At 56.5% G+C, this 26,671-nt stretch overlaps 11 protein-coding genes across 11 annotated transcripts; 5 read left to right on the top strand and 6 right to left on the bottom strand.

Moving 5' to 3' along the window:
• Positions 1-2,222: 2,222 nt before the first annotated feature.
• On the bottom strand, positions 2,223-3,159 carry P884DRAFT_276957 (uncharacterized protein; the record flags this gene model as incomplete). The annotated part of the gene is made up of 2 exons (XM_069443022.1): positions 2,223-2,975; positions 3,088-3,159. 2 exons carry the CDS (start codon positions 3,157-3,159, stop codon positions 2,223-2,225), a joined length of 825 nt encoding a protein of 274 aa, XP_069298608.1.
• A 39-nt stretch (positions 3,160-3,198) lies between these two features.
• Positions 3,199-4,025, top strand: P884DRAFT_241707 (uncharacterized protein; the record flags this gene model as incomplete). The annotated part of the gene is made up of 2 exons (XM_069440236.1): positions 3,199-3,416; positions 3,531-4,025. The coding sequence occupies 2 exons, from the start codon at positions 3,199-3,201 to the stop codon at positions 3,694-3,696; spliced, it is 384 nt and encodes a 127-aa protein (XP_069298607.1). The 3' UTR covers positions 3,697-4,025.
• On the bottom strand, positions 3,937-4,381 carry P884DRAFT_197699 (uncharacterized protein; the record flags this gene model as incomplete). Its single annotated transcript, XM_069438083.1, has 4 exons — positions 3,937-4,024; positions 4,098-4,128; positions 4,206-4,248; positions 4,355-4,381. The coding sequence occupies 4 exons, from the start codon at positions 4,379-4,381 to the stop codon at positions 3,937-3,939; spliced, it is 189 nt and encodes a 62-aa protein (XP_069298606.1).
• A 540-nt stretch (positions 4,382-4,921) lies between these two features.
• On the bottom strand, positions 4,922-6,092 carry P884DRAFT_222125 (uncharacterized protein). Its single transcript, XM_069439512.1, has 3 exons — positions 5,827-6,092; positions 5,364-5,747; positions 4,922-5,203 (listed from the first exon to the last, which is right to left on the bottom strand). The coding sequence occupies exons 1-3, from the start codon at positions 5,866-5,868 to the stop codon at positions 5,039-5,041; spliced, it is 591 nt and encodes a 196-aa protein (XP_069298605.1). The 5' UTR covers positions 5,869-6,092; the 3' UTR covers positions 4,922-5,038.
• Positions 6,093-8,995: 2,903 nt separating this feature from the next.
• On the top strand, positions 8,996-10,475 carry P884DRAFT_241699 (uncharacterized protein; the record flags this gene model as incomplete). Its single annotated transcript, XM_069440235.1, has 4 exons — positions 8,996-9,076; positions 9,165-9,342; positions 9,397-9,515; positions 9,572-10,475. 4 exons carry the CDS (start codon positions 8,996-8,998, stop codon positions 10,022-10,024), a joined length of 831 nt encoding a protein of 276 aa, XP_069298604.1. The 3' UTR covers positions 10,025-10,475.
• On the bottom strand, positions 10,476-11,948 carry P884DRAFT_241696 (mitochondrial 54S ribosomal protein uL22m; the record flags this gene model as incomplete). Its single annotated transcript, XM_069440234.1, has 3 exons — positions 10,476-10,809; positions 10,872-11,843; positions 11,909-11,948. The coding sequence occupies 3 exons, from the start codon at positions 11,946-11,948 to the stop codon at positions 10,670-10,672; spliced, it is 1,152 nt and encodes a 383-aa protein (XP_069298603.1). The 3' UTR covers positions 10,476-10,669.
• Positions 11,949-12,654: 706 nt separating this feature from the next.
• Positions 12,655-13,281, top strand: P884DRAFT_291502 (uncharacterized protein; the record flags this gene model as incomplete). The annotated part of the gene is made up of 1 exon (XM_069444104.1): positions 12,655-13,281. Exon 1 carries the CDS (start codon positions 12,880-12,882, stop codon positions 13,279-13,281), a length of 402 nt encoding a protein of 133 aa, XP_069298602.1. The 5' UTR covers positions 12,655-12,879.
• A 311-nt stretch (positions 13,282-13,592) lies between these two features.
• Positions 13,593-15,438, top strand: P884DRAFT_323667 (uncharacterized protein). The gene is made up of 2 exons (XM_069445447.1): positions 13,593-14,061; positions 14,220-15,438. Exons 1-2 carry the CDS (start codon positions 14,038-14,040, stop codon positions 15,219-15,221), a joined length of 1,026 nt encoding a protein of 341 aa, XP_069298601.1. The 5' UTR covers positions 13,593-14,037; the 3' UTR covers positions 15,222-15,438.
• Positions 15,439-16,947: 1,509 nt separating this feature from the next.
• Positions 16,948-18,373, bottom strand: P884DRAFT_197877 (40S ribosomal protein RACK1; the record flags this gene model as incomplete). Its single annotated transcript, XM_069438100.1, has 5 exons — positions 16,948-17,373; positions 17,566-17,883; positions 17,978-18,104; positions 18,168-18,205; positions 18,332-18,373. 5 exons carry the CDS (start codon positions 18,371-18,373, stop codon positions 16,948-16,950), a joined length of 951 nt encoding a protein of 316 aa, XP_069298600.1.
• Positions 18,374-18,934: 561 nt separating this feature from the next.
• P884DRAFT_197815 (uncharacterized protein) lies at positions 18,935-20,069 on the bottom strand (the record flags this gene model as incomplete). Its single annotated transcript, XM_069438096.1, has 2 exons — positions 18,935-19,755; positions 19,808-20,069. The coding sequence occupies 2 exons, from the start codon at positions 20,067-20,069 to the stop codon at positions 18,935-18,937; spliced, it is 1,083 nt and encodes a 360-aa protein (XP_069298599.1).
• A 376-nt stretch (positions 20,070-20,445) lies between these two features.
• Positions 20,446-21,837, top strand: P884DRAFT_258511 (uncharacterized protein). Its single transcript, XM_069441242.1, has one exon. It carries the CDS (start codon positions 20,664-20,666, stop codon positions 21,732-21,734), a length of 1,071 nt encoding a protein of 356 aa, XP_069298598.1. The 5' UTR covers positions 20,446-20,663; the 3' UTR covers positions 21,735-21,837.
• The last annotated feature ends 4,834 nt before the right edge of the window (positions 21,838-26,671 follow it).

Genomic DNA, 26,671 nt, shown 5'->3' with positions numbered 1-26,671 from the left:
AATCCGTGCCCTTATATAGACCGAAACCATTCGTAAGACGCCCTCCTCGACGGCGTCAGAGCACTACATGGATGGTGGACCCCTGCCGAGCAATCAGGACGTCTCTTCACCGCACGAAACAGGGTCCAAGGGTCCTCCAAGGGTCCGTCCGGTCCCTGGCGGTGTCGGTGGATACGCTTGAGGCGTGGGGCAAGGGGTCTCATCCCATCCACTCCGTTCTTCGACAGCATCTCACGAATAGCAATGTGAAGAGCGGGGATTGGTCGATAATTCGAGCATCATATCTCGAATTAGTGGGAATTGTCGCGCAACAGTCAAGAGGTCCTGCAGTCCGAGCTTTGCATCGCATCCACTTGCCCCAGACTTCGCTGATAGGGTTAGTATTCGCCCAAGCAGTGGAGGTGGTGGAATACGGCTGCCCCTCGATGACCCCCACCGCGGAGTATTTGAGAGGCAGTGAGAGGTTGACTTCACGCCCGTGCAGGTGGCCACGGTAGCGGTGAGGCGACTACACGGTGAGCTCTGCGAGCCAAGGCGGATAAGACGGCGGGCCGGGCGGCGAGTGGAGGGAGATTGGAAGATGCGGCAGGGCAGCAGCGGTCGGTGCCGATGGTGTGCATCGTTCTCGGAAACCCCCCAAACACACAACACACACACGCACACAGTGAGCATCCGACGTGGTTTGAGGCGAATCTCATCTGCCCGGGAGAGGTGAAAGCTGCCGAAAATCAGTGATTGCGGCGAATCGGGCGCGCAGACGTGGTCCCGGTGCCCTGTTACTGCCCGTTGTCAAGCAGAGCTGACGCCTGGATGACGGCCGTATTTCATGATACTTGCCTGGCACACAAGGTTCTTTCTCACCTTGCTGCATTTCCATCGTGAAACACAGTGCTAATGCCGCTCATTTCAGGGTCCTGCATGCGTCCGCGTTGTGAAGGCGGCCGCCCGGAAAACACGGCGGCGGCTTGGCCACCAAGCCACTGCATCGGACGCATTGTCGATCCCATGACGTCAGTACGGAGCCGCCTGCGTCTGAGATTCGGCCGCAGTGGGCTTCGGCGCCGTGAGGAGCAAAGCAAAGGGCCCCAAACCAAGGAGAAAAGCCCCACACCTGCCGGGCGTACGGTCAAGACCGGGTTGGCTATCGAAGATCTTGGCCCCTGTCATCCCGTGCCGGCCCTATTCCGTGCCGGTTCCTAACGTGCACCGTGTGCATCTCGCACCCACCGCCAAGCGATGAGGCACCACCGACAGGGGCTAACCATTGCTATTGGACGATGTTATCAAATCTCTCAAAACTGGAGCCCTATCCCGCCATCCAGCGGCACCATCGACGGTGTTTGTGGACACCGTGAAATCATCATCAGGCCATTGCATGTGAAGAAGCAGCAGTCCGCGACGTACAGAGACGGTTTGGGATCTGGTTCCGCCCGTCAGACCGTTGCCTGGCGTGTATGTGGCAATCTGTCGATCAATGTTGTGAGATGTCGGTTGTCAAGGGCAAGTGAAACGTTGCCTTTTGTGAGTCGTTGAGAAACGCCATTGAACCAGGCCACTAATGCGGCCATCATGACCGTCGATGTCGAGCTGCTTGTTTCTTATCATGGCTGTCGGATGAGGGCTATGGCAGACGCCGGATTTTAAGTGATCTGGGGGAGCGAGTTATGCGTGGCCGTGCCTGAGCAGGCCATTGGTGGATGTCACTTGAATGTCCACTTCCTTGATTATGTTGAGCAGCAGCTTGGCGATGCGGTTATTGAGAGCGCCATGAAATGCCATACTTTGTAGAGAGAAACAGAGTACCTGTTTTTGAGTTTCGTTTTCCGGACGAACGCTCTCCACCGATGAAACAAATGGATGGGGCCGCTACTCCAGCGTCAGCTCTGCTCAAGGATGCTTCCCTGCGATGCTGCATAACCGGGGAGGAGACATACTGTGCGTAGTGTAAACAGGAAGGAGATTAGCAGTAAGTCGCAGAAGTCGGCGGGGAGCATCATGCTCCTCCACCGATGACCGTTGTTGGAAGGGGAAGCCCGCAAAAGGCCACGCGGCCGACCGGGCGAAATCGCCCAATTTCCCATCGATACGCGAGGTTCTCGCGCTCTGCCCACTTGCCTTGTTATTGTTCCTTGAAGCCACGCCAGATCAAGGTCGTCACAAGAGGATCAGGAGGAGAGGGGTCAGTGGTGGAACCATCTCGTTCTCCCCTTTCCATCCCAACATCAACGACCCATTTCTCTCCTGCCGATCGAAAAGCCTCCCCATGGGGAAGTAGCCAGCCAGCCGGCGTCCTCGACCGCTGCTTGCCTCTTTTCCCTGTCATTTAGCGCCTGCTCCGCACTCACATCCCAGAAGTTGGGCACGTCCGCCCGGTCAACTCGTAGCCAACCCTTCCAGTCGGCCGTAACCGCAACGTGCGCGGAGGCGGCGGCAGACGCCGTCCCAGCAGGATTCAGCCCACCACCGATGACGACCGTACCCCACCATTCCCGGGCGCCGCTCCGATGTGAACCATAGAGCATGTACTCCTCGATGAATTTGACGCAATCGGCAATGTGAGAGACGCTACCGCGTGCAGGACGTAAAATGTGAACATGATCCAAATCGGCACGCCGGACGGTGGGTACGGGTTTCGCCTCGGCGGATGCGAGACCTGCGGCTGTCGCGTTTTGCACGAGTGGTGCCGCAAGGAGTCGTAGAGGATCGAAACGGCCTTCGAAGTCGACGATGGCCACCGCTTTTTCGAGCGGCGCGGAGATCAAAGTGGCGACCAGAATATAGAGCAGCTCGCGATGCCGACCTGTGAGCGCTAAGGTGGTTGATTGCGTCGCTCGGAAATGTCGGTTGACGAGGTCATTGAGAGGCCGGATCGGAAAAATGGGCGGTCGCGCGGTCGGTAAATGTAGATTCTCTGCGTTGCGGCTGCTTGCGTTTTCGTTTGTTGTCTGGAGGGTTACGCGGAGGGAAGTCAGGACCTGCGTTGGGACGAGGTACGTCAGTAAATTTGTCGTGTCGTGATTTCAACCTTCCAACCTCCGTGCCCGCCATCGCAATAGCCGACTATTCGCCAACTACCCCACCGCGTACCTCGTCTAGCGTTGTGTCCTCAATCGCCCGGAGCACGCGAGAACCCTCGCTCGCGGCCGCTGCGCTTCGCATCGTTTGCATCCCTCCGTTTGTCTGTACCCGGCCGTTCCGATGGCGCCGCCGTGCCCCAATTTTCCCGTCCGACACCTGTCCACGGCCGCTCAAGTTGGTGAGGATGGGAGGGTTCGCAAAACCGAAGACGGCCGCCGTATTGATTTAGCGCGAGATTGTGAGTTGTTCGGCCTCGTGCAATACGAATGCGTCGTTCGGCACCCCGAATTGGCCGACAGCCCGGTGCAGTGTTGGCCAGTTCAGCGATGGTTTCGCAGGTAAGATTGCATCCTCGGCTTGCTTCTTGGTAATTCGTCGGGCCAGCATCTGTGCTGGGCGGTTCGAGCAGGAATTCTCTCGATGTTTGTGCAATCGTGTGCTGATACAGGAAGTAGATGCCAGGACAAAAAGGGCAGCTTTACGGCAGAAACAACCGCATGGGAAGGAACAGGTTCGGCCATTACCCCAACTGAACCAGACCTTTGGGAGGGGCAGAGGATGCACAATCTAGCCGCGACATCACAAGCTGCTACAAAGAGCACCACAAAATCCGTTTGAATGATGAAACTCTCTTTTCCCCCAGTTTTTCCGCAAGCAGAACCGTTTTCTGGCTTCCGAAACATTCCCACCGTCTAAGAATACGGACACAAGATCTGCCCACACACTCAATTGTTGGCGTTTGTCTATCCGTATGGTACACACGCACTCCCACACTTCCTGCCCCTACCACATCGCTGCATATCCTCCCTCTTTGTGCCATTGGCAGGCTACCACTGCTCGGTCATGCTGCCCGAGCGGCTAAGCCCCTTGCCTGGCCGCGCGCTGCTCCTCAAGCTTCTTGTAGTAGTTGTCACGGGCGTTCGTCCGCGGGACGTGGAACCCATACCTAAGGCTAAGTTAGGCGCCAAGATTCCTCTGCAAATGTCGGGAAGGAGACTCGAATGCGTAGGTCGTCATACCAGAAGGCGTTGCTGAAAACGAGACCAAGACCTGCCGGCAGTCAGTAGCTGTTGCGAAAGGCCACCCTAGTCCAACTCCGTCTGGGGAAGTGTTTCGCGAGAACTTACCGACCGCAATGCTAAGATCGGTAATGAGGCCCCGGCGGAGCATCTACAAGTCTTGTCAGCTCTTCCTCGCACCGCGATCTTTAGGGGGAGGGGCAAACGGCATGGAATTGGCGGCCACCAGGGCAACCGAGGCCGGGTATGTTACGTACACCAGTGATGGGCTTAATGGCGGCCATTTTTTTCGGGTTTTTGTAGCGGTAACCGGTGAGCGGAGAGGTTGTCGCGGCGGTCGGCAATAAGGTGATGCGATGCGTTGTTTGACGACATTTGAAGCCGAATTGGAGCTCCGTGGTTCGATGCTTGAGCCAAGCTGCACGTGATTCGGCGGCTTGTCCCGACAACTCTGGGCAAGAGTTAACGTTAGCTACCTTATGTAATCGTTCAGTTCTTGGCCCGAACCTGGCGCCTTCCTCATCGAGGCAGGAGCAAAGAATCGGCTCAACCGGTTACCTACTGGCTGTTCCTAAAACCTGATGCAAAGCCGCTTGCTTTTCTTCTGCTCGAAGACGATGCCAATTGTCGCAGGATTTAGGGCCATGAAACCTTGACGATTCCGAAGACGCTGGCACGGAGTCCGGAAGACAATCGCCTGGGCTGTGGTGAGACACACCATAACGTCAAACGATAAAGTTGTGCAATGCTTTGTATTGTTCTTCCCTCCAAGGTTTACTACACAAGACGGGACTACGCGCGACAGCAGGGAAAGCCGTACCACTCCTCTCCCCAGATCCATCCCGGCCTCTTCTTGACGTCGCCACGGAGAGCAAAAGGATAGCATGACCACAAGATGACAAGACACCTAATGTATCCGTGGCCACGACCAACTGCTCTTTTTAGAGACATTTATCATGACGGACGATAATGTTCCAGTGATCAGGGTGGAAGACCTGCCCGGCCACTTGGGTGGGACCCCAGGCGTTGGTCGCGCACAACCCGATGATGTAGCTAACGCCGTCGGCGATGCGCGAGAACGAGTCCAGGTAGAGGTCCTTGGTATTCTGTGTGGTAAATATGGCATCGGCTGTGTCAGTCACCCTCACTCACTGCACGGAAGGGAGGAGTGAAGAAGGAGACGAAACGGAAAAGAAAGGGAAGTGAGAAAGAGAAAAGCAGGAGAAAAAAGAGGCCTCTCAGCCCCTCGCGGTCTAGCGAACTCACATCATTGCATATCCAAACCGCCGCCGAGTACGAACAGCTAACCTGGCTGCACATTCTCGGTCCGGGCGGGACATGCACCTGGCCGTGGAGACTGCGCAGATACCGCAGGCCTTCCCAGAATGGCTGGAGCGGGGCGTACGGCCAGCGGTGCCCGCAGATGTAGCTTCCGCCGCTGAAGTCGGTGGCGCGCTTTGCGACCATGTCGGTAGCCGCAGTGGCCGCCCTCGCCGCAGCAGCCCGGGGTGCGTGGTCGCGCTTTTCCAGCTGGTCGATCACGGCTTGAACCGTGCCGTTGACTGTCATGGTGTGGCCCGGGGAGACCTCAACTTGCCATTCAGGATCGGCGAGGCGGTAGCCCTGGAAGGGCATTGGGTTGGCTAGGGCCTTGTGTTTAAACATTAGCACCAAAACTTAGTTTCTGTTTCCGTAGAGTATGTGATGAGGCAGGGTCGGTCATACGTACCTCTATGGAAAATAGAGCGGCGGTCGCGACGGCCAGCTTCATCTTGAACGAGGGAACTTCTCAAGGGAAGACTGAGAGTTAACGATCGAAGTTAAGGCAGATCCAGGGCTGAGGGATGCCGAACCTGGTGACTTAGAGAGAGGGCCATTGTTGGTAGCGAGGCTGGAGATGGAGATACTTATAGATCGCAAAACGGATGCACTGCCATCACGATCTTTGGACGTTTGCTGCTCGGGCCGCCGTGACGACCACCCCATTAGTCCTTGCCACCTATTCACTTCTTCATTCGTCTTCCTGCCTGTCGAAGTTGTTCAATGGAAACAACATCACGCCGGAATAAATGCGCAAGACACAAAGCTGACGGCTGACGGAGTAAAGTGGCGGTATTGACTTGAATCAAAACATGCCAACATGCCAGGCACCTTTATTCGACGCCGCGGTATAAATAGTTTTACCCCCCTTGGCCGCCCGAATATGGGTCTGAATAGGAGATAGGAGGAATGTTGCACACCGTCACTCTGCAAGCGCGTCAATATTTCTTCGCAATTGAGCCACAACCGAGGAATGTTTGCGAGCAGAGTCTTGAGAGTGACGCAAAACAACTGGATCTGTCTGAGGTGACCAAGTATATTTATGTTATCCAGAGACAGCGCTTCTCCCTCTTTCGCCGTAACGGAGCGGGCAGGTCACGTCGTCTTGATTTATGTAAGCGACAACAAGCCTCTTAATTTGTATACAGTTGAGCACGCTGGATTTAGTCTGTACCCGGGCGAAGAGGTTGGCCTTGTTCAGAAATAGAGCATCATCCAATGTATCGTAAGTCGGTTCACTAATAGAGGCTGCCTTGTGTGGATTAGTTGATAAAACACTCGACCTCAGCCTGCACGGCGACGCTGCTCCCGCTATGGCAGCAAGACAGCTTGGGTGCATGCATGGTGCACTCATGGCTCTCTTCCTTGCATATGAGGTCGAATCGGCACCCATGGCTTCTCTATGGCTGTTCTGCCGTGGCTGCACCTTCACACCATGTATTGCCACCGAGCGCTGAGGAGCTGCAATTGAGTCCATCTAGCTATGGACTCTCACGAGTTACAAAGCCAAGTTATATTTATACTGCAGATCTTTCTGCTCAACGAAGTCAGTCCGCGATTGCGACCGTCCCGTAATCTTCGGAGACATCGAGGAGTTGCCCAGGTTTCGTTCCAGTATCATAAAACGAGATGATGGCGGCGCGAGGCTTCCGTGGCATCTCCAACGACAAGCTTGAACGCCTTGCTGATCCTTCAACGGGAGCACTTGCCAAGCTGAAGCTTGGATGATGTGCGCTTCACGCGCTGAATCTGCGCTTCCAACTAGGCCCACCAACCGCACCAGGTGCGCCTGGACAATCTCCGTAAGCGCGTGCTGAAACCAAGTGAGCGGCGGCCGGCAACATGTTGGCAAAGATGTCCTCCTCGCCGCTGTGCGCCTCTGATGGTAATAAAAAAAAACCGAGCCGCTGCTGAGGAGGCCCAGTCTAGCAACTCTAATCACCTTACCACGCAAGGGAGCAGAATTGACGTGGGCACTTCCCCGTTTCGATGGCTTTCATAGATTCCTGGCCGAAGGAACCCTTGCCCCACCAGTCCGAATCTGTGACTCTGAAACAGCGATTCCGTCCTGCGGCCTGCAACTAAATTGCGGGGCCATAACTATGCATTGTCCCCTCATGAGGGTTCAGATTCCAGAACGATGCGCGTTCAACAACCGTGGAACATGTCGGCAATTCGGCGCTTTTGCGGACGTCAAACCATTTAAACCATTTTCAAGCAGTGAAAGATCAAGATTTTTTAAAGCAATCTCTTTCGTCCCTTCCAAGGCCTGGAATGCTCTGAGCTTCGCGCTGGGCTGTTGGTCTGAAGAAATAACCCTCGCTAACCCCTGCCCAGTCGCTGAACTTTGATTTGTGGAGTGGTACATGGAACCCTGCAGGAACTTTGAGGGGCGCATCGGACGACGGACGGTTCAGATAGAACATGGCAGACGGAACCAACTTACTAAGGAATACCAACCCATTCTGCGATTTTAAGGTTCGGCCATCCGACTCGCCTTTGCAGCTGAGGGAAAATGGAGTTCATGTAGTGTACACGGCATTTCCGAAGCCTGGATAGCGAGACAGCGTGCAAGGAATCAACCTGCCGTGCGGAGGAAGCCATCCCCGGTCCGCATTTCTATATCGGGATCGTTCCACCGTTTCAGTGAAAGAAAGCACATCAGCCGAGGCTTCGCACTTGTTGTGCCATTGAGCAGAAGTCCAACACTATCGACCGCTCTTGCCACTGCGAGTGGGGTTAAAGGCAGTTTGCGATGCTCATGAAGTGACGTTTCCCGGAGGGAAACACGGTCGACGGTGGCCGTCCCAGATGATTTGGGTCCTATCGTTCCAACGCCGAACAAGCCCCGGGCGGTTGGAAAATGAGAACGAGCGGGAGGTAATGCCTAGGACCAGGTCGTGAAGATTAAGGCTTTAGGGTCTGACGGGAGTAAGAATAGGAAGCTAAGGTTGGCTTACAAGTGGCACTGTATGTACCTGATCAAAAGCCCAAAAGTTCAAAGATGGCGTTTTCAACACCAGGTCTCTGCCCCTTCCTACACTAACCCCACCAATGGGCTGCAGGGGATGTGTGGATAGACACATGCACGATGGAGCCCTGTTCCTTCCCCAGATTAATGATTGGGCTGCTGCCCCCTCCCTGGGGCAGTTAAACCTCGCAGGCACCCTCCCCGAGTCCTCTCGAGGGAGCCGCGGCCTCTTTGTCCTTCCTGCCCACCTCAGCTTGCATTCTTCCAAGGGAGTCGGCTTCGATCCCGAGTCCGTTTTCTGCTTTTCCATTTCGAACTTGGGCTTGCAGTCCTTTTCTTTTCTCACGCCGACTTCGTTCGCGACTGCAGCCCGCCACATTCATTCTCTTCTTTCACTAGTTTAGCAATTATTCCCCATCCACTCCTTCGTTTCGCATAACCTGCGACCACTCTCTTGCAGCCTTGCGTTCATGCCGACTTCGGCAACAATTTGACTTGCACCCTTGGAGAGCCGGCGTATTTACATACAATCGCAATCTCGACCGCTAGATTGGTCTAGTTCTTCACGCCAGGAACACTTTCTCCCCCGCAGCACAACACATTCACCATGAAGGGTGAACGGTTTGTTACATTGCTCTCACTGGCGGTTTCTGCCAGAGCACAGTTTGACAGCCTGGACCCCTGCGGAGTATGCCGTCCGTTTTGACTTTCCGATACCCTGTCAAGCGTCAGATCTAGGCTGGGTTATGGGTGCAGCATAGCTAACGACGCTCCAGCAAACATGTGTCAGCAATACCAATAATCTGGCGGGCCAGTTTGGCTGCGCGGCCATGGATTTCAGCTGTCTCTGTGGCGTTGCGGACTGGGGCAACTCTATCAGAGACTGCGCAGAGGGTGCTTGCCCTCCCGGCTATGCGCCGACTGTGGTCAGCGCAGCCTCCGCCGTGTGTGCCAGTACGTAGTTGATGGGAAGCTCGGGGAAGCATAGTCACTGACAAGGTTCAAAAGCGGCCACCCTCCCACCTGGGGCTCCCAACCCGACGTCCCAGACGAGCACGTCGTCGGAAACGCCTTCGCCAACCGCCAAGGGGTCGACCGAGTCGACCGAGGAGAGCTCAAGCACAACTGTGGGTGAAACATCGGCTTTGGCCATGTATGGCTCGACCGCTGACAGATTGGGCAGCAGAAAACCTCCTCGACCAAGTCGGAGAGCTCGGCAACGTCGACAACTTCGACGACGATGACAAGCTCGACAACGTCTGCGACACCAACGGCTGAGCCGACCAAAACTGTCAGCAGTTCGACAACTGCCTCATCAACTCCCGCAGCATCAACGTCTGAAGCGGCCAAGGGCTCGGCTTCGACCGGGATTAGTGAGGCTGGAAAGATTGGCATAGGCATCGGCGTGGCTGCCGTCGTGATTGGCCTCGCCGCTGTGGCTGCCTGCTTCATGCTGCGCAAGCGGCAGGCGACGCAGCCACCCAAGTTCAAGATCTCGCATCCCATGCCCAGCAACGAGTACGCCTACACGAACAACAATCACTCAGACAACGACATTGGATCCAGCGAACTAGAGATGAAGAGTCGACGATACGAAGACATGCTTCCGCGCACAGAGCCACGGCAGATGGTCTAGTTCGGCACTGCTCCCGGTTCTGAACCGACACGGTTCTCGGGTTAGGGAGAAAGGGGCGTTTCAAGGGCGTTTCAACCTGGGAATGAGGAATGTCAGAAAGAGAACGCTGCTGGAACAGGGTCTGCGAGACAAAGCGGAAGATGGGAGCCGAACACGAACTGGCATTCTGTAACAAGGTGCTGGAACTGCAAATGGCACACTAGCATGGCAAGCAAGTTTGCGGCTGGCTAGGTTTGTTAGCCTGGGCCGATCATGGACCTTAGCAATTGAGTTCGGTTGGCTGTGTTCGTTTTTATGGTGCAGCTCTGAGCGCAAGGTGCGAGGAGCTATCTGGGGCAGACACTGTTCCGACCCGTACATTCTTTGTCGTTTGTGGCGTCTGGCGTTGGTGGACGGGAGTGCAAGGGATTTCTGATGCCGAGGCCTTCCAGCCGCGCGGCTGCAGGAGAACATATTTTATTTGTACATTGTTTGTGCCATGACGTTCAATGAAAACTACAGGCTGATGTTTATCACCCTCCTGCGCTGTTACTGATACAAGGTACGGAGATGGCTCGAGTGACCCCACAAAGCCGCCCACCCATTGGGCTACAAGTATACGCCCTATACATGTAAAGGCCCCAACCAACCTCCTGCAGATCCTCTCTACCACGAATACCATTGTCGCTGCGCAGAGACGGGGCGGTCGGGGAGATGCACCCACGGGCCCTGGCGAAGCTTCCTGGCCTCGCGCTCGGCGGCCTCGCGAATCCGTGTCTTTTCTTCCTTGAGAACGATGGAGATGCCTGTAACAGCCGGGTCAGGAGACGAAGGAGCGGTAGCTTGCAGAGGCGAGGTCGCAACTTACTGGCTGAAGGGAGGCGCTGAAAGTTAACTCTTCCACGGGCGCGGAACTCTGGCAGAGTGCCCCGCAACGGGCCGCGGTTCACCCAGGCCTCGGCCACGTACATGCGGGTCGGGTCGTCAATCTTGATCCACTTGCCGTTCTTGTCCTGAATCTCTATCACCTTGCCGCCGTTGTTGTTGTTGTTGTTGTTGTTGTTGTTGTTATCACCGCCCTCTTGTGCCTTCTTCGCGGAGCCCAGCCCCATCCCGCGCTCGACGATGGCGATATCCCGGGCGAGCTCGAGCTGGTACTTGACCTCCTGGGCGTACTTCTTCTTGCTGAAGCGCATCTGGACCAGCGCATCCTCGAGCGTCTTGCCCTGGATCTGCCGCGCCAGGTGCACGAGCTTCTTGGTGCTGGTGGCGAGCCAGGGGCTCTTGCTGGTGAGCTGGCGCTCGGTGCGGGCGATGCGGGCGGCGCGGGGCTCGCGGCTGAACGGGTTGGTGCCCCGCTGGAGGGAGCGGATCACCATCTTGCGCTCCCAGCGCACGCGGCTGCGCGGGTCCGGGTCGGCGTGGCGGGCCATGTGCTCGCGCACGAGGGAGGCGCCCACGCGGGTGTGGGCCGCGCCGCCACCGGAGCCGCTGTAGGGGCCCGTCGGCACGTACTTGTCGGTGCCCTTGACCTCGTCCGCGAACAGGGCGGGCGCCTGGATGCGCGAGGTGAGCGCGCTGATGAGCTTGTTGCGCGACTCGCGCGTGCCGGTGACCTGCTTCTCTAGCGCGGATCCCCCCCCCTGGGGCTCGCTGCTGCTCTTCTTGCTCCAGAACCATTGGTTCCGGGCGGTGGTGTGGATTGGGCGGGCGGCGGAGGAGGCGGCATTGCGGGGTGAGAGGGTGAGAGACTGGAGGGCGGGTATCAGGGAAGAAGCCGTCGTAGTCGTCGACGTCGTCGTCGTCGTTGTCGTCGTCGAAGGGGTTACGAGCGCCGGGGCTGGGAAGGCTGCAAGTCAGTATCACTCTGGGCGGGAAGGGACGGTTTGGTAATCCGGTTCTTACCGCCCCGGAGCACCCGCCTCGACGACACACTGAGGCTCATGGCGGCGATGGAGATGGCATGGACCTGTGGATTGGACGGGGTGGTTTATCGGGGCGACGTTTTGGACAGGGACATTCTGAAAAAGTTCAATTCGGCCGGCAAATTCCGAGCGTGTCACGCTAACCGCATTGGGCTCCACAGTCAACACCTGCACCTTCCTGCTTCTGCTTCTCAATACTCAATATCACTACAATTGCACAGCGGCCATTGCAAGAGCAGCACTTTGTTTTGTGGGCTGGCTTGGAATCTGGTTCTTGGTTCATTTTGATATTATGCGCTGAAGCTGCGTTATTCAGATTATCTCTCCACAAGCAAGAAAAACGCACCGAGGACGTGCATCGTCACCCACGGGATCACAGTCTGCGACGATGGCACACAAACACACCATCGCTACATACAAAGCGCAAAGTTCGGTAACACACTGGTTGAACAACCGTGTGTATCTCATGTCTCACTGGCAGTTTGTTTCTCAGCTACCTATTCGTGCCAAGCTGGGCCTGTTTGCCCCCAGACCGGGGACGAATTGGAATCCATGTTGCACAAAAAAGATGGACAAGGATGGGGGTGCAGCAGAGCGACTGCGACAGATCATAAGATGGCATTGATCCTTCGTTGCGAGAAAATGCTTGCTCTAGCTCTACCTCCGTTCCGCGATCTCCGCGAGCTTCTCATAGCCAAATGGCTGCACGACCTAGTGGTCATGATCTTGCGGCTTGCTGCGGGTGCAGCACTAGGTTCTTGCTTTATCCCGTCCCATCCCTCCTCCCTCTGCTCTCTCTGCCTTTGGTAGGCCACTTGACCATTTGCGTACCTTCCTACCCAGGTCTCTGCGTGTCAACCCAGGTTCTTGGCCTCCGTGTCTGGGGGTCGCAGTGGCCTCCTCGCACTTTACGAGCCGACTCTTGCTTTCTCCTAGCGGAACAGCAACACCATGGCGGCCATCATGACTTCTTTCTGCTTCCTTCTTCTCCTTCTCCCTCTCTTATTCGTTTCTGGCTCTGCCGATTCTGATAGCTGTTTCTTCCCGAATGGCAAACATGCCGGTTCCTCTGCAAGTTGCTGGGAAACAAACGGTAACCAGACGGCCTTGTGCTGCCAAACCGGCGACCTGTGCCTCAACAACAATGTCTGCGCAGTCAAGTCCCGTACGGGCACCTCTAGCTACTATCGCGGATCTTGCATCGACTCGACTTGGTCAAACCCAAAATGCCCGCCAGGCTCCCGGCTGGCTGACGCCCTCGCCCGACGCCAGGCTGCGCGAGCCGCATGGGGCGGCCAATATGCATGGCGACGTCAAAGGCGCGCCGGCGGCCGCAAGCGCTGCACGTTATGAGCTACCTTGAGAGTAGGATATAGGGTTGGTGGCGGAGACGTCGTGTGCAAGATTTCAGTTCAGTTGTGCTCCTTTCCCCCTCCGTCCAATATAGATAGACCTCTCTGTTTGAGCTGTCGTGGTTCGTGATGCAGCTCTACGCTCTGCCCTGGAAACAAAGAACGGGACTACAATTTCCTCTTTTTTTTCTTTTTGTTTTCTTTTTTTTCCTTTTTTTTTCGAGCATCGCAGTGCCGTTATATACTGCACGATTGGTACTTCAAGCCAATCCGGCGGACCAGGGCGGGCTAAAGTAAGCTTCGGCCAGCTCAGTTAACCGAGCTCTTTCACAGCAGCCCAACGGAGGATCGGAGCTTCGCTTCTTGGCATCGGAGCTCGCGCTGCATAAGCGCCGGTCTTACGCTGAGCCATGATCCAATAGCGCGCGACCGGCCGGCAGGCGGGAGTTGCCAGCGCCGCCCTCGCATGACCAAAACGGGACCTAGTGTCCAACAGACTAAACTAAGGTGATGCAAACTCGGGCTCCCGCTCGAGGGCAGCGGCGAGATTAATGTGTCCATACCCGCTAGTCATGGGTTTGGGGTCTGAAAATATGAATAGTTGGAGATGGCCCAACGATCCTCCCGTGGCTTCGAACTTCCCACTCGACCTTGATCAACTCCTGCTTCTTGGCATCGCACTTACGGAGTAGACCACGAAACGTCATCCCTTCGATTCCCCCGCAGGTTGCACCTCGACCAGACTGCAATCTCAGCCATGTCCTCCAGCTCGGGCCAGCCGGTACGTCTTCCTTTTCATGGGCCTCATGGGAGAATCACAGTGTATCCATCATAACCAACTTGATCTCTTTCCCTTTGAACGAGAATGAGAGAAAAACAACACGTCGAAGAAAAGACCCAAACCCATACTAACACAAGAGACGGGGCGATCATGTCCAGCCACGGCAGGCCCTGCTAGGCGGCGTGCCCTCCACGATCCCCGACATACCCGTCAGCGCGGTGCTGCTGGCGCTCTTCGTGGCCGGCGGCGCCACGCACCTGACCATCTTTGTGCGCAACCGGCGGCGCGGGCCCGAGCACCACTTCTTCTTCTCCTTCCTGCTCTTCGTCTTCCCCGTCACGCGCGTGGCCGCGCTGTCGCTGCGCATCGCCTGGGCGCGCGCCCGCGACGACGCCGACGTCGCCCTGGCCGCCACCGTCTTCACCGCCGCCGGCGTGCTCATCCTCTTCATCGTCAACCTCATCCTGGCCCGCCGCGTCGTCCGCGCCCTGCACCCGCGCCTCGGCCGGCACCCGGCCCTGACGCACGCCTTCCGCGCCCTGCTGGCCACCATCGTCGCCATCCTGGTCATGGTCGTCGTCTGCACCGTGCACTCCAGCCTGGGCGCCGACGCCGCCGCCAGGGCCAAGGAGAGGGACGTGCTGCTCTTCGCGGGCGTCTACGTGACCGTCGTCGCCCTGCTGCCGGCCGTCGCGGTCGCGCTGGCGTGGGCGCTGCCGAACCGGGGCCCGCACCCGCCCGAGCCGCTCGGGACGGGGCCGATGTGGGCCAAGGTCGCGCTGCTGGGGTTCGCGTCGCTCCTGCTGACGCTCGGGGCCGGGTTCCGGGTCGGAGTCAACTTCGCGGCGAAGCCGGCCGGGCAGGAGCAGTGGTACCATTCCAAGCCGGCCTTCTACTGCTTCAACTTTGTCCTCGACCTGATCGTCGTCTACTCTTATGCCATCTTCCGCTTCGACCGGATGTTCCATATTCCTCCCGTGGACCATAAGAGCTCGGCGTCCGGTCACTCCTCCGGGAACGACAAAGAGGCGGCCCATGGTTCGGGACCGCAGCAGCACCCGGGGCTGGGTTTGAATGCCGAGAAGGGAAGTTTCGGGGAAAGCGGCAGAGACCTGATGGACAAACACCGCGATAGTGGGCCGGGACATTATGAAGTGTAATTAACGGCTGTTGTTTACATGGAGTGGGCAGTACATAGAGAACTGGCTTTTCCAGAACATTTGTGAAGCAATGCTCCTTAGTGTCGAAACAGCCACGGCATTGGTCCTCGGCTCATGTCACCATCCTAATTCACCTCTATGACAGTGGCTCGTTATACATGCGAGCAAGGCGGCATCGGTGAATTGGAGTACTGTTTGATATTCCCCCCTGCGGGCCACCAGGGGTCCACTACGGACGATGAGCTATGCTGGGTGCCGTCACCGACCGTACCGTTCCGACGGAAACAACCCACAGCAGTATCTTTCAAATCCCAGAAAGTCAGAGAGTGGATTCGGAAAGAACTGGGGCATTCAATCTCCCCTCACTCACACGTCTGAGTTGTTCTGCCCTCCCCCGATACGAACGCTGGCAATGCTGCCCGAAAGCTTCCTGAGTTATGCCCGTGCTAACCGTCATCCGGATACTATGGTATGCATCTCATCGCTTGAATATCTATAGAAAGCACGAGGCCCATTGTACGGTATCGTGGGTGACCAAGGTTGATATCTATGTCAAGCCGTTTGACAGCAACGGGCGATAATTAATTTATGTATAAACTACCAAAGCGGTCTGGGCTTCCCCATCTCCGTTTTCGAAATCTCACGTTTGATTCCACTGATTATAACATCTGTCCTCATGGGTGTAGGTATAGTAAATCCACAGACTGTCTTGAAAATTGTGTTATATTCATAGAGAGGTCATCTTGCGATTCTTGAACCTCAGATAATCAGGGATGAGGAAAGCTTACCAACTGCCGGTTTCTTTTTTGATTCCTTCCCTTTCCCTTTTTTTTTTTTTTTTTCCTTTTTTTCTTCTCCTCTTCTTTTGTTTCTTGCAACTTGACTGCTAGGATGTAGTGAGACTCTTAAGGATGACGAACTGGGAATCCTTCAAGACCGTCGTTGGTATTTAAACGGCCAATTGGGACTTACCCTACATCAGAGTGCTTCTGGTAGGATAAGGTTCTGCTGTACGAGACATTTGAGGCTCGGCGAGGTAGCTGGAGATGGTGGTGTAAGAGACACAGGTCGCGGACATGGAAGTTTGAGTCGCACTGAAGTTTCTGGAGCTGGTGCGTCCCGACAGCATTCATCGACAATCAACTGATAGGTAGATGGCATAATAGAACATTATTGAGTACGTTTGACACGGAATACTGCACCGTCCACGGGCCGGGGGTTTAGTGTTAGCAACGTGTTGTTCCGGCAGGGAGAGACGATATTTCGTTCTTCAGCTACACGAACATTTGAATCCCCGCTCCAGCGCCATCACCAGTGGTAAGGGAGAGAGACTGGGATGATCGCAGAGCTTAGATTGCATAGCGATGACTCCCTGTTGCGGCTAAGAGCAGGATTTGGAACACCATCACGCCATCACCATCACGGCTCAATCGACTTGGTTCATGGGTTGCATTATCCATCTGCCATTTAGCAACGGATCATTCCCGCCGCAAGGGCTGCCATGACAAGATGCATTTTTCCCAGCTCCCCGCCTTTCATTTCCTTGCCATGAAAGCGACCAAAAGCGAGACAAGCAGTCCGAAGTACGCCCCCCACCATGGAATCCGTCGAAAGAGCCCCGGGACGCAACACACGCGCCCGGCCTCCTGCGCAGCGAAGCGATGAAAACCTCCCTGCCGCTCCGCGACCCGTCCGTCCCCGGCCCCAACACCGAAACACCAGTCCCTTACGCCCTCGACATGACACCCCAAGCGCGGATGATATTGTCGGTGTAGCCGGCGAAGAGGGTCTGGCCGTCGGCGCTCCACGCGAGGGAGACGCACTCGGGCTCACGGCTCTTCTTGCCGACGTTCTGGAACTCGGGCTTGAGCTCGTCGACCTTGCTCTTCTTCTCGAGGTCGAAGATGATGATGCTGCTGGCAGTGGCAGCGCACAGCCAGTACCGGTTGGGGGAGAAGACAAGGGCATGGATCTCGTCGTTGGCATTGAGTGAGTACAGGTGCTTGCTCTCGTTAAGATCCCACAGCATCGTGGTACCGTCCTTGCCACCAGAGGCGCACAGAGATCCATCGGGGGAGATGGTGACGGTGTTGATGTAGCCGGTGTGGCCGATGTGGTCGGTCTGCAGCTTGCAGCTCGAGAGCTCCCAGACCTGCCAGAAAGTCAGCCGTGAACTGGATTCCAACGGAGCTCTAAGTTCATTTATTGAGAGGCATCATTCGCTCAGAGCACGGTGAATGTTTGTCTCATGGCCTGTGGCGAAACAGGCTCTGAAGTAGCAAATACTTTGGAAGTTGCAAACATCATCGCGAAGCCAGAGAGCCCTCAAGAACCCCACACGTACCTTGACCAGCTTGTCCCAGCCGGACGAGACAATCACGGGGTTCTGCGGGTTGGGCGAGAAGCGGACGCACGAAACCCACTCGGTGTGGCCCTTGTCGGTGATGGTGTACTTGCAGTCACCGAGGGTGTTCCAGAGCTTGATGGTCCGGTCGCGGGAGCCCGAGACGATCTGGCGGTTGTCGGCCGAGAAAGAGACCGAGAGGACGTCGTTGGTGTGACCGACGAACCGGCGGGTGGTGGTGCCGGTCGACAGCTCCCACAGGCGGAGGGTCTTGTCCCAGGAAGCGGAAAGGGCATAGGCACCGTCCGACGAGATCACCTGCCACGCCAATCAGCACACCTCAACTCTTCCCAATTCTTGGATTCCTGAAACCGGCCGCGTCCCCAAGAACCGGTGGTGCGGGCAAACATACGCAGTCGGAGACGATGTGGGAGTGGCCACGGAGAGACCGCTTGGGGTAGCCGTACTGGGTCTCATCGCGGGTGAGGTTCCAGATGATCAGGGTCTTGTCTCGGCTGGCGGAGAGAAGCATGTTGGGGCTGTAAGAATATCACGGTAAGTGCAAGTCCTCCACATGGACGCAATTGATCGGGTGCTCGTACTTCTCAATCGACGTGGCCAAGGCGGTGACCCAGCCATTCTGCAAGGCACATCGTCAGCTCCATACTCGAGGATCCCAGCGTCGGTTTCCGTCGAGCAACTCGAGAGGCTGGAGAGTCTCGAGGTGCGAAATTGTTTCAAAGCGACGGCGGCTGGGTCAACTTACGTGGCCCTCCAGGGTGCCCTTGAGGATGAGTTGCTCAGCCATATTGACGTCCTTCCTGGGATTCGAAGATCGGTGGAAGAATGGTGAGCTTTTTCGCGGTGCCTCGTTTCGTCGGGGGTCAACAGAAATCGGGGCGCTGCGGGAGCTCTGGAATTCCGAAATTTTTGTGCGGCCGAAATAGGGTCCGCCGTGGGGCCGGCTGAAGGCGGTGGCAGCGACGGGCAGGTGGCAGAAAGCGCTGCGGTCCGGCAGCTCAGCCGTCAGCTCAGCTGCCGCGGTGTTAGCCTGAGCCAAGCGGGGCATAATCAACCACTAATCTTATCGGCGACGTAGCTCAGTTCAATGATGACAGGATAGTTTTGCAATTACTGCGCCCGAGCACGAGGATTGAGAAAGGGATGCATCTAAATGCATCTACGTCTATTGCCGCTTCGACTATCTGGGTATCTTTTGTTCTCCCAATGCACTGACCCAACTCCCAACACCGTACGCTGAGGTAAATAAAGGCCGAGGAGTATGTACGCATATTTCGTACCGGCAAGCCAAAAACAAAGCAAAACAAAAAAAAAAGACAAAAGGTCAAAACACCCCGTATCTTTCCCATCATCCCTTCCCTGTAATTCCATGTCCGGAGACAGCTACCTTTCTGGTCCCTGCTCGGGGTAGGTCCTGCCGATACGAAGCCTTCTCCGTGTTCACAATCATGCTGTGATCCGCAATTTCGAACCGGCCCTTGTCCCCATGCATTGCCGCCGGATGAAACTCCTTGCCCTTGGACTTGGTGTCGTCCTCGATCAGTTCGCGCATTGCAGCCTCCCATAGGTTGTAGCGCTCGCGCCGTGCCGGTTGCCGTTGCGCTGCGGACCAAACCTCCTTCTGTTTCGCGATCTTGGATGCACGCATCAGCCTCCTAAGCGCTCCTTCACCTGCCTTCGCCTCCTTCGCTGCCGCTTCACGCATCTTCTTGGGATCTCCATGGGGTATCTCGTCTGGAGCGAGTGGTCGTTGTGGTTGCGGTGGTTGCGTCTGAGACCCGTAGAGTGTCTGAGATGAGGTTTCGGGGTTGAACGTGCCCCAGTCGTCTGACACTGTGACAGCGTCGACGCTCTCGGGAGTACATTTGTATGTGTGAATACTCGGGAACGCGGGAAATGATTCGGGAATGTACTGCTTCCCTGCCTTGTCCGGAGCACCGTCTAGCTCCTCGCCGAGGATCGGAAGGTCTTTCTCGAGAGGATCGGCCGGTAGAGGTTCCCACGCTGGCAAGCGTTTTGACCTCGGAATTGGCGGTTTCCTATGCGGTTCCAATAGTGATGTGGTTAAATTGAAGCGCCCCAAGGCCAGCTCAAAGTCGCGAGGAATCGGATGTTGGCGCCGGGCCGAGTTCTTGAACGTCCGCACACTCTGACCAAGGGAAATAATGTCTGAGGCGAGTTAGAGTTTAGCTCGTAAAGCCTCAGTTAATAGCCAACGTACAGGTCTCTGCCATGGCAGCGAAGCTCTCCATGGCATCGGGCATGGCGCCGTCAAAGCCGACCTTCTCCAAAGCCAACGCGATTGCGCGTCGCAGACCCTTGCTTGCCAACTCCTCTGTAGTCGGTGATGCCGAGGCATGAGGTGATGAGCCTAACCGTCCGACGGAGAGTATGGTATGCGGAGATCGGAACCGTGGCCGCTTGGCGTCGGCCCCATCCTGTTGGTCTGACTCTGCTGGTCGTTTTCGTGACTCGGTTGACATGGCGGCGGATACCGCCTCGACCGCGGCAGATGACATCGATGCAGCCAAAAGCGCTCTCTTTCAACACGCCTAAACCCGGTGTCTCGAGAAAGCGCGCGCGTTGGGTGATGATGGATGGATGGATGGATGGATGGAACCGAGTTGACGATAAGCTGTGATGCGCGGTTCGCGGAAAGAGCTGGGTACCGCGGCGTTGATGCAGGCAGAAAGAAGCACGGGCCATCGCTAGGAACCAGCCGCAGCGAGCAGGATGTTCTCCATATTTTTTTTTCGGCAAGCTGTTTCCATTATCGTTTCCTTCAGAGCTCGAAAGCTAATGGTATCGATAGCATTGAAAGGTAGGTAGTGATGAATGTAACTTGTTTTTTATGCCTATGAACTCGAACTATTTCCTTCACACGAATGGTAGATTGATGAATATCAAGTGAGCGCGGAAAGCCGAGGTGGAGCACTGAAACTGAGAGGAAAAGGTCGAGACCCGCTCAGCCTTTTTTACACCACCTTCGTCTCGGCGAGTGTAAACTCACTTTCAGGTCTTTCGATAAAACAGCCCTAAAGAAGAATACGGGCAAGACCTTCAGCAAAGGATATATCATGCACGACCTCGAGACTCTCAAGAGCGGCGGCTACAGGGGCGCCGGGCTCACCCGGCTTAGGCTGGCATGTCCTCTACCTGCGTTCCCAGAAGAAGTACTCGAGCTCGGAGATACGCTCGAGCAGCTGGATCTCTCAGGGACCGGCCTCTCATCGCTCCCGGCAAATTTGGGTTCGGCTCTCCCAAAGCTGAAGACCGCCCTGTTCTCTAACTGCACATTCAAGGTATTTCCTAGAGAACTAGCGTCATGTGCCAACCTCGAGACCGTTGCTTTCCGCAATAACGGGATGGAAGAAATCCCCGAAGATGCCTTCCCGCCGCATCTACGCTGTCTCATCCTCACAGGCAACCATCTCCCTTCCATCCCGTCTAGTATCGGCCGCTGCGATAGCCTGGAGCAGTGCATTCTCACCGGCAACCAGCTACGGGACCTGCCCGCCGAGATGGCCAACTGTAAAAGGCTGCACACCCTTCGTCTCAGCTCCAATAGGCTTTCGAGGCTCCCTTCCTGGCTCTACACGCTCCCCGAGCTAGCGTTTCTGTCCTTTGCCAGCAACCCCTGCGCATCGCCAACCACAAACGGGATCCATGCCCCGCGCGGGGTGGCAAGCATCTCCTGGGCAGAGCTCGAGGTTCAGCAGCCCCTGGGCACCAACACCTCTCAGGGGCTTTGGCACCAGTCACCGCACTTTGCCGAGGACGTGGCCATCAAGCTCTTCCGCGACCCGCCCGCCAGCCACAGCACCGACGCGGGCGACGACGGCTCGGCCGCAGACGAGATGTCCGCCTGCCTCGCCGCGGGAGCCCACGAGAGCCTGGTAACGATCCTGGGGCAAATTCACGGCCACCCAGACGAAGATGTCGCCGGCGCTGCCCGAGGAGAGGAGACGGAGACGGAGACGGAGGAAAGAGGCGCTCTACAAGGCGGCATCGTAACGCAGCTCCTCTTCGACTCTTACGTCCCGCTGAGCACCTCACCACCACCACCACCACTACTACTACTACTCCTCCTCCTCCTCCTACTACTACTGCTACTACTGACGACGATGTTGCCGCCGCCGTACCACTAGACGCCAAAACGGCCCTCCAGATGCTAGCTGGCCTGGCCAGCTGCCTCTCGCACCTGCACGCGCGCGGCATCGCCCACGGCTCGCTGCGGCCGGAGAACGTGCTCGCCAGCGCGGCGGACGCGCACGCGCTGCTCACGCACTTCCGGGCGGCGACGCCCTACGGACGGGGCGGCGGAGGTGGCAGCTCCGCGGGCCCGGCCCCGGCGCCCGTTCCCGCCCACAGCCAAGCGCAGGAACAGGAGCAGGAGCAGGAGCAGGAGCAGGAGGATGACCTGTTGGAGAAGGTAGAGGTCCTCGCGTTCGGGCGGCTGGTGGATTTTGTCCTCGGGCTCGTTCAACCGGTGGGCGGCGGCGGTGACGACGACGACAAGGAGGGGCAGGCGGAGGCGGAGAAGGGCCTGAAGGAGCTCCGGGATCGGTGCGTGGCGGCCGGGACTCGGGAAAGGCCCGGGTTTGAAGAGGTGGTCGAGGTCCTGGAGGGATTGATGGGCTGGAGGGGCATGATGCGCATTCCGAATGTCGGACCTGTCTAAGGGGGGAGGTTGTCGGAGGGCAGTAGTGATGGTGAGAGACACAGCGGGCGCGGGAAGGGGGAGGAGGTGTGGCTGAAGCTGCCTCTGTTTTACTGACTCCTGATGACAGAGGGGAGGAGAACGGGAGATTGGAGCAACAATTTGGTGCCCCTTGGTTGTTGGTGGGACTGCAATTGGTGTGACCACTCTCCCCTATTTTGAGGGCCCGGTGGGAACGGTCGACAACATCCTGCGTCCAACTGAGATGCTCGTTTGTGTGGGCGACCGAACAGGGCAACCAAGGTAATCAACTCGGTAACCGCGGTCGGGGTTGACCGTGTTCGGCCTGCTCATTCCGAGATAACTAGTTACTAGTTACTCCGTAATAGATCTTTCACATTTTGCATGTGTTGTGCAAACTGAGCACCTTACGTACATCCATGCGTAGCAGAAGGAAGGAAGCGGCTGAGGAACTTCTTGATTAGAGGCCGATCCATATGTAGAATCACGCGATATAATCTGTACATGTGAACAGACAGGGCAAGGAAGCAGCACACAGTCAGTTCCATATCCGTACAACGTGGAGCTCGGCGCCACAAGGATCGTTCGGTGTCTCCTCTACCTCGGACCATGATTTGCTTTTTCGGGGAGGGGGCTGAAGCCCTCCCCCTTGCCCCGCTGCTCATGGCAGTTGCTGTGCCGCAACGTGCTCACGATTCTACAGAGTAGTGTACACTAGGGGCGTCAGCAATACCCTGGCTCTGCGGCGTGTAACTAGTGTATGCATGTACTGTCATCCGTAGAGTGTGCACAGACACCTCTGCTACGCACACAAATGCAGAGGGTATGCGCAGTCGGCTGCTGCCGCGGGGTGTTTGCCGCGGGATTTCGTGTCATGTGGTCTCTCTCGGATACTGTAATCTGTAGATATGGATGGCTTTATGCGCTTCGTGCGACGACGTTGCAGCTCGTCTACCCTTCCGCCATCCCTGCTCAGCCGCTTGCCAACGGGCCTCCCGCTCTCCGGAGCGCGGGGCAAGGACAGAGATGGTTTAGTTAGACATGCCAAATCACGGACTAGGCGTTGCGTTCAAATGAAGATCGAACAGGATGACTGCTGCAGGGTGTACTAGCACTGGACGGACGGACGCCTGCAGGATATCCATGGATGTCTGTGTGCTGCGGCGAAGGATGCCCTGTTATTGTCGAGGGGTTCATTCGTTCCCACATTGGCTTTCGTGTTGGAGGCGGGCCGGGTCGAGCGATTGGGCGCAAATGGGTTGCAGGGTGGCCCTGCACAGCGGGCGCTAAAACTTGGGCTCTGGCACGGCGTGGAAGGGCAGCACACCTCAGGCCGCCAACGGGCGTCTCATTGCAGATGCTTCCATTCCTCTTGCCAAAGGCTTCTAGAAGCGGACAATTTTCCCTTTGTGGTCGACGGTTGTGACCATCCACACCTCGGAGACACCTACCATGGGAATGCTGTGCGTTTCACACGCAGGTCAGGCACTGTAACTATCCCAGAAGTGATGGACAGGACTGCTTGCCTTCTCCGGGGGCCTTTATTTTACGCAATATCGTTGGTTGGCGGGCGGCCAGGAGCCAGCTCCGGCGGCGTGTGGTTGGTCAGTTCTTGGTGGGCGAGCTACGTTAGGTCGCTGGTGCCCCTCGAGTTAGCGCCATCCGGAGACGGAGATTTGCGGGGGGAAAAGCCACGGGCCATGCCACTTTTCGACCAGAGAACCCTGCATTCGCCTATAATATACTCCGTAGTGCTGCACTAGGCTAGTTATACGGATTACATGTATAGTATGCACTGTATCCATGTATCATCAGCGCCTTACCGTGCACGCGGAATTTGCCAACCTGGAACCTTGGTGTGACTGGAGGTTGCCATTGCCAGTGCAAAAGGGGTTCGTCAGCTCATCGCCGCAGCTGAGACGGACAGCGGCTGAGAGCGGCGAGCAAGACTGACGGCCCAATTTTTGTTGGAATAACGGGTGATTATGTCGAAATGCCTGGTTTTGAATTCGAGACCATCACACGCAGATGCCGTAGTTTCCCTTCACAGTACCCTAATCCGGGCCACGCTGTGATTGTGCGAGAGAACCGTCAACTTTTTAAGTGGGTCTTACATGCGGGCATTTGCGTGAGACGGAGCCAGGGAAGGCACGAGTCAGCGGGCTGCTCCCCTTCCATTTCCTTCCAAGGTTCAAGCCTACTCCGTAGCTAACCCGTCAAACACCCAGGTATCCATGGGTTCATCCTCCCCGGGCCAATTACTTCGACTTGTACTGTAGTTACACTAGTAACTAGCTCGGACCCGACTCGCCTCTGCCCGACCCGACCTCGACAGCGCTGCACTACAGAACGACAATACTAGTAGGTAGTGAAGAATTGGCTTCTTCTCCCGACCTGGCCTTCCATGATTCCACGCGGGATTCCGTGCTGTGCCGCGGACGGGCCAATCTTCAACCGGTCATATCCACCCCCAAACCATGTGCCAAGTCCGACACGGGATGTTCGAGATGCATGGGGCTTGCTGACGAGAGATGCCCACGGCGAACTCCTTAATCGATACACGACACTATATACGGAGTAACCCGTCCGTACATTTACGAATCCTTGCGAAATACGGCGTACACTACGCGGTACTCCGTACACAACTACGGAACACTGGCCGTGAGACGGTCGGTGACCTCACTGAGACATGCAGGAGCGTTTCCCTCACCGTCCGTTGCAGATTTGGAGCCAACCAACAAGGGCCCCGCTGCAACGCTGTCCGGAGAGGGGAGAGCACCACGACCGAAGGGGGACACCCAAAATTACGCAGCGCCAGGAACGCCACGACGAGTGTACGGGACATACAACATAACTAGTAGGGCTGCGCGCACATATAAAGAGAAGTATGTATGTACGTACGTACATATTTACATACATACATACATATATACATACCTACACTACTACTGCTACTACCACTACAGCGGTTATACCGTATAACTATACAACAATCTACGCAGTACACAGCAGTGTGCGCATTGGTTGCCGATAGCAAATTGCTCTTGCAACGGACATCTCCCTCCCTCCCTTTACATTAACCGAGCGCATTGTATGTGCTAAATGTACTAACTACACTGATAATGCAGCGACTGCGGCGGCGGCATCTTTTACGACATGGTTGCGCCCTGCCCGGGGTCGGCACGTCGGCCTGTTTTGCAACGGTCCTTGCAGGGCATGACAACCCGACCCCCTCCCCGGCTTCCGTTAACTACAGCCGTGCTGGCGCGACATGCTGCGTTTACATACTTGTATAGTACACTACGAAGTACTCCGTACCTACGGATACTGCAAGGAGTGTATTCTGTACCTCGTAGTGGATGGGTTCAACTGACCAACGACCCAACGGCCCCACCGTTTCCCGTCACCGTCCGCTCGACCCCTGCTCCGGCCCTGGTTCCGGGGGGAGGCGCCAAGTCATGTCACCACAGATTAAATCCCTCTCTGACTGGCCCCGTTCCAGGAAGGGGGAGGGGGGGGGGGAGGAGGAGGAGGAGGAAGAAGGACACTCCAACTAACTTATAAGTACGAACATACATGTAGCCATGAGACTGCGCGGTGCTCGACGGGACGGCGTGGTCGTGTCTTGTACGGGGAGCCTTTTGTTTTCTCGTCCCGGTTTGGGCTCTTGGGGACCGCGAGTCGGCGAGCCACGAAGCTGGCTTAAGCAACTTTGGGTTTAACATCCAGCATTGCTCGAATCCGACCTCTACTCTCGCCGCAGACAGCAAGAGTCAAGAGTCGCCGACTTTCCATTCACGGATGTATGCATGTGCTGGACAAGGAGTCTAAGTACCGTACATACATACGGCACCCCGTGCATAACCGACTCGCATACGGATTACACTACAATTAACTTAGGTGTCAGACCGATTTCCGCCCGATACAAACCAGCGGCTCTCGGGCGCTGTCTTTAGCTTGGCTGTGTCATTACCAGCATCATCGTGCCGAACAGCCCCGGAGCCACCGCCATTCATCCGGGTCACTTACATACCGTCTTGCACACGACCTTCCCTGGCCATCTGCCGCCAACAACACTCTCTCTTTGTCTCTCTCCCTTTTTTTTTTTTTTTTTTTTTTAATTCTCTGTCTCTCTGCCTCTCACTCTCGATATCCACACACTCTCTGTCTGTCTTTCCCGGAATTTACATAGCTCAAACCAGACAACGAGCAGACACTACAACGTCGCGCCCGCACCGCCAATCGCGGGGAATTGTGCACTGGTCGAAGTTGTGACACCGGAATGGGCAGAAGGCAGGACCCGGGGGCCGGTGTGTGTTGAATCTGCCGTATGTGTGGAGAGCTTGGGCTGTTGTTGATCCCCCCCGCAAGTCAGTTCGGCCCGGCGCCCCCTCTCACCCCCCT

This window comes from Thermothelomyces heterothallicus, assembly GCF_042370625.1.
Source record: "Thermothelomyces heterothallicus CBS 202.75 unplaced genomic scaffold P884_scaffold_8, whole genome shotgun sequence".
Taxonomy (NCBI): domain Eukaryota; kingdom Fungi; phylum Ascomycota; class Sordariomycetes; order Sordariales; family Chaetomiaceae; genus Thermothelomyces; species Thermothelomyces heterothallicus.
Note: the sequence above shows the minus strand (reverse complement) of the source record. Positions and strands in the feature narration are given on the sequence as shown.

What these genes read in the sequence shown, in the direction of transcription:
- P884DRAFT_222125 (XM_069439512.1), bottom strand. Translation starts at nt 5,868, where the DNA reads ATGAAGCTGGCCGTCGCGACCGCCGCTCTATTTTCCATAGAG. An exon ending in CCGCTCTATTTTCCATAGAG is followed by an intron (nt 5,748 to 5,826) that starts GTACGTATGACC and finishes TTTAAACACAAG; the next exon opens with GCCCTAGCCAACCCAATGCC. An exon ending in CGGTTTGGATATGCAATGAT is followed by an intron (nt 5,204 to 5,363) that starts GTGAGTTCGCTA and finishes TTTACCACACAG; the next exon opens with AATACCAAGGACCTCTACCT.
- P884DRAFT_323667 (XM_069445447.1), top strand. Translation starts at nt 14,038, where the DNA reads ATGTCCTCCAGCTCGGGCCAGCCG. An exon ending in CCTCCAGCTCGGGCCAGCCG is followed by an intron (nt 14,062 to 14,219) that starts GTACGTCTTCCT and finishes GATCATGTCCAG; the next exon opens with CCACGGCAGGCCCTGCTAGG.
- P884DRAFT_258511 (XM_069441242.1), top strand. Translation starts at nt 20,664, where the DNA reads ATGCACGACCTCGAGACTCTCAAGAGCGGCGGCTACAGGGGCGCCGGG.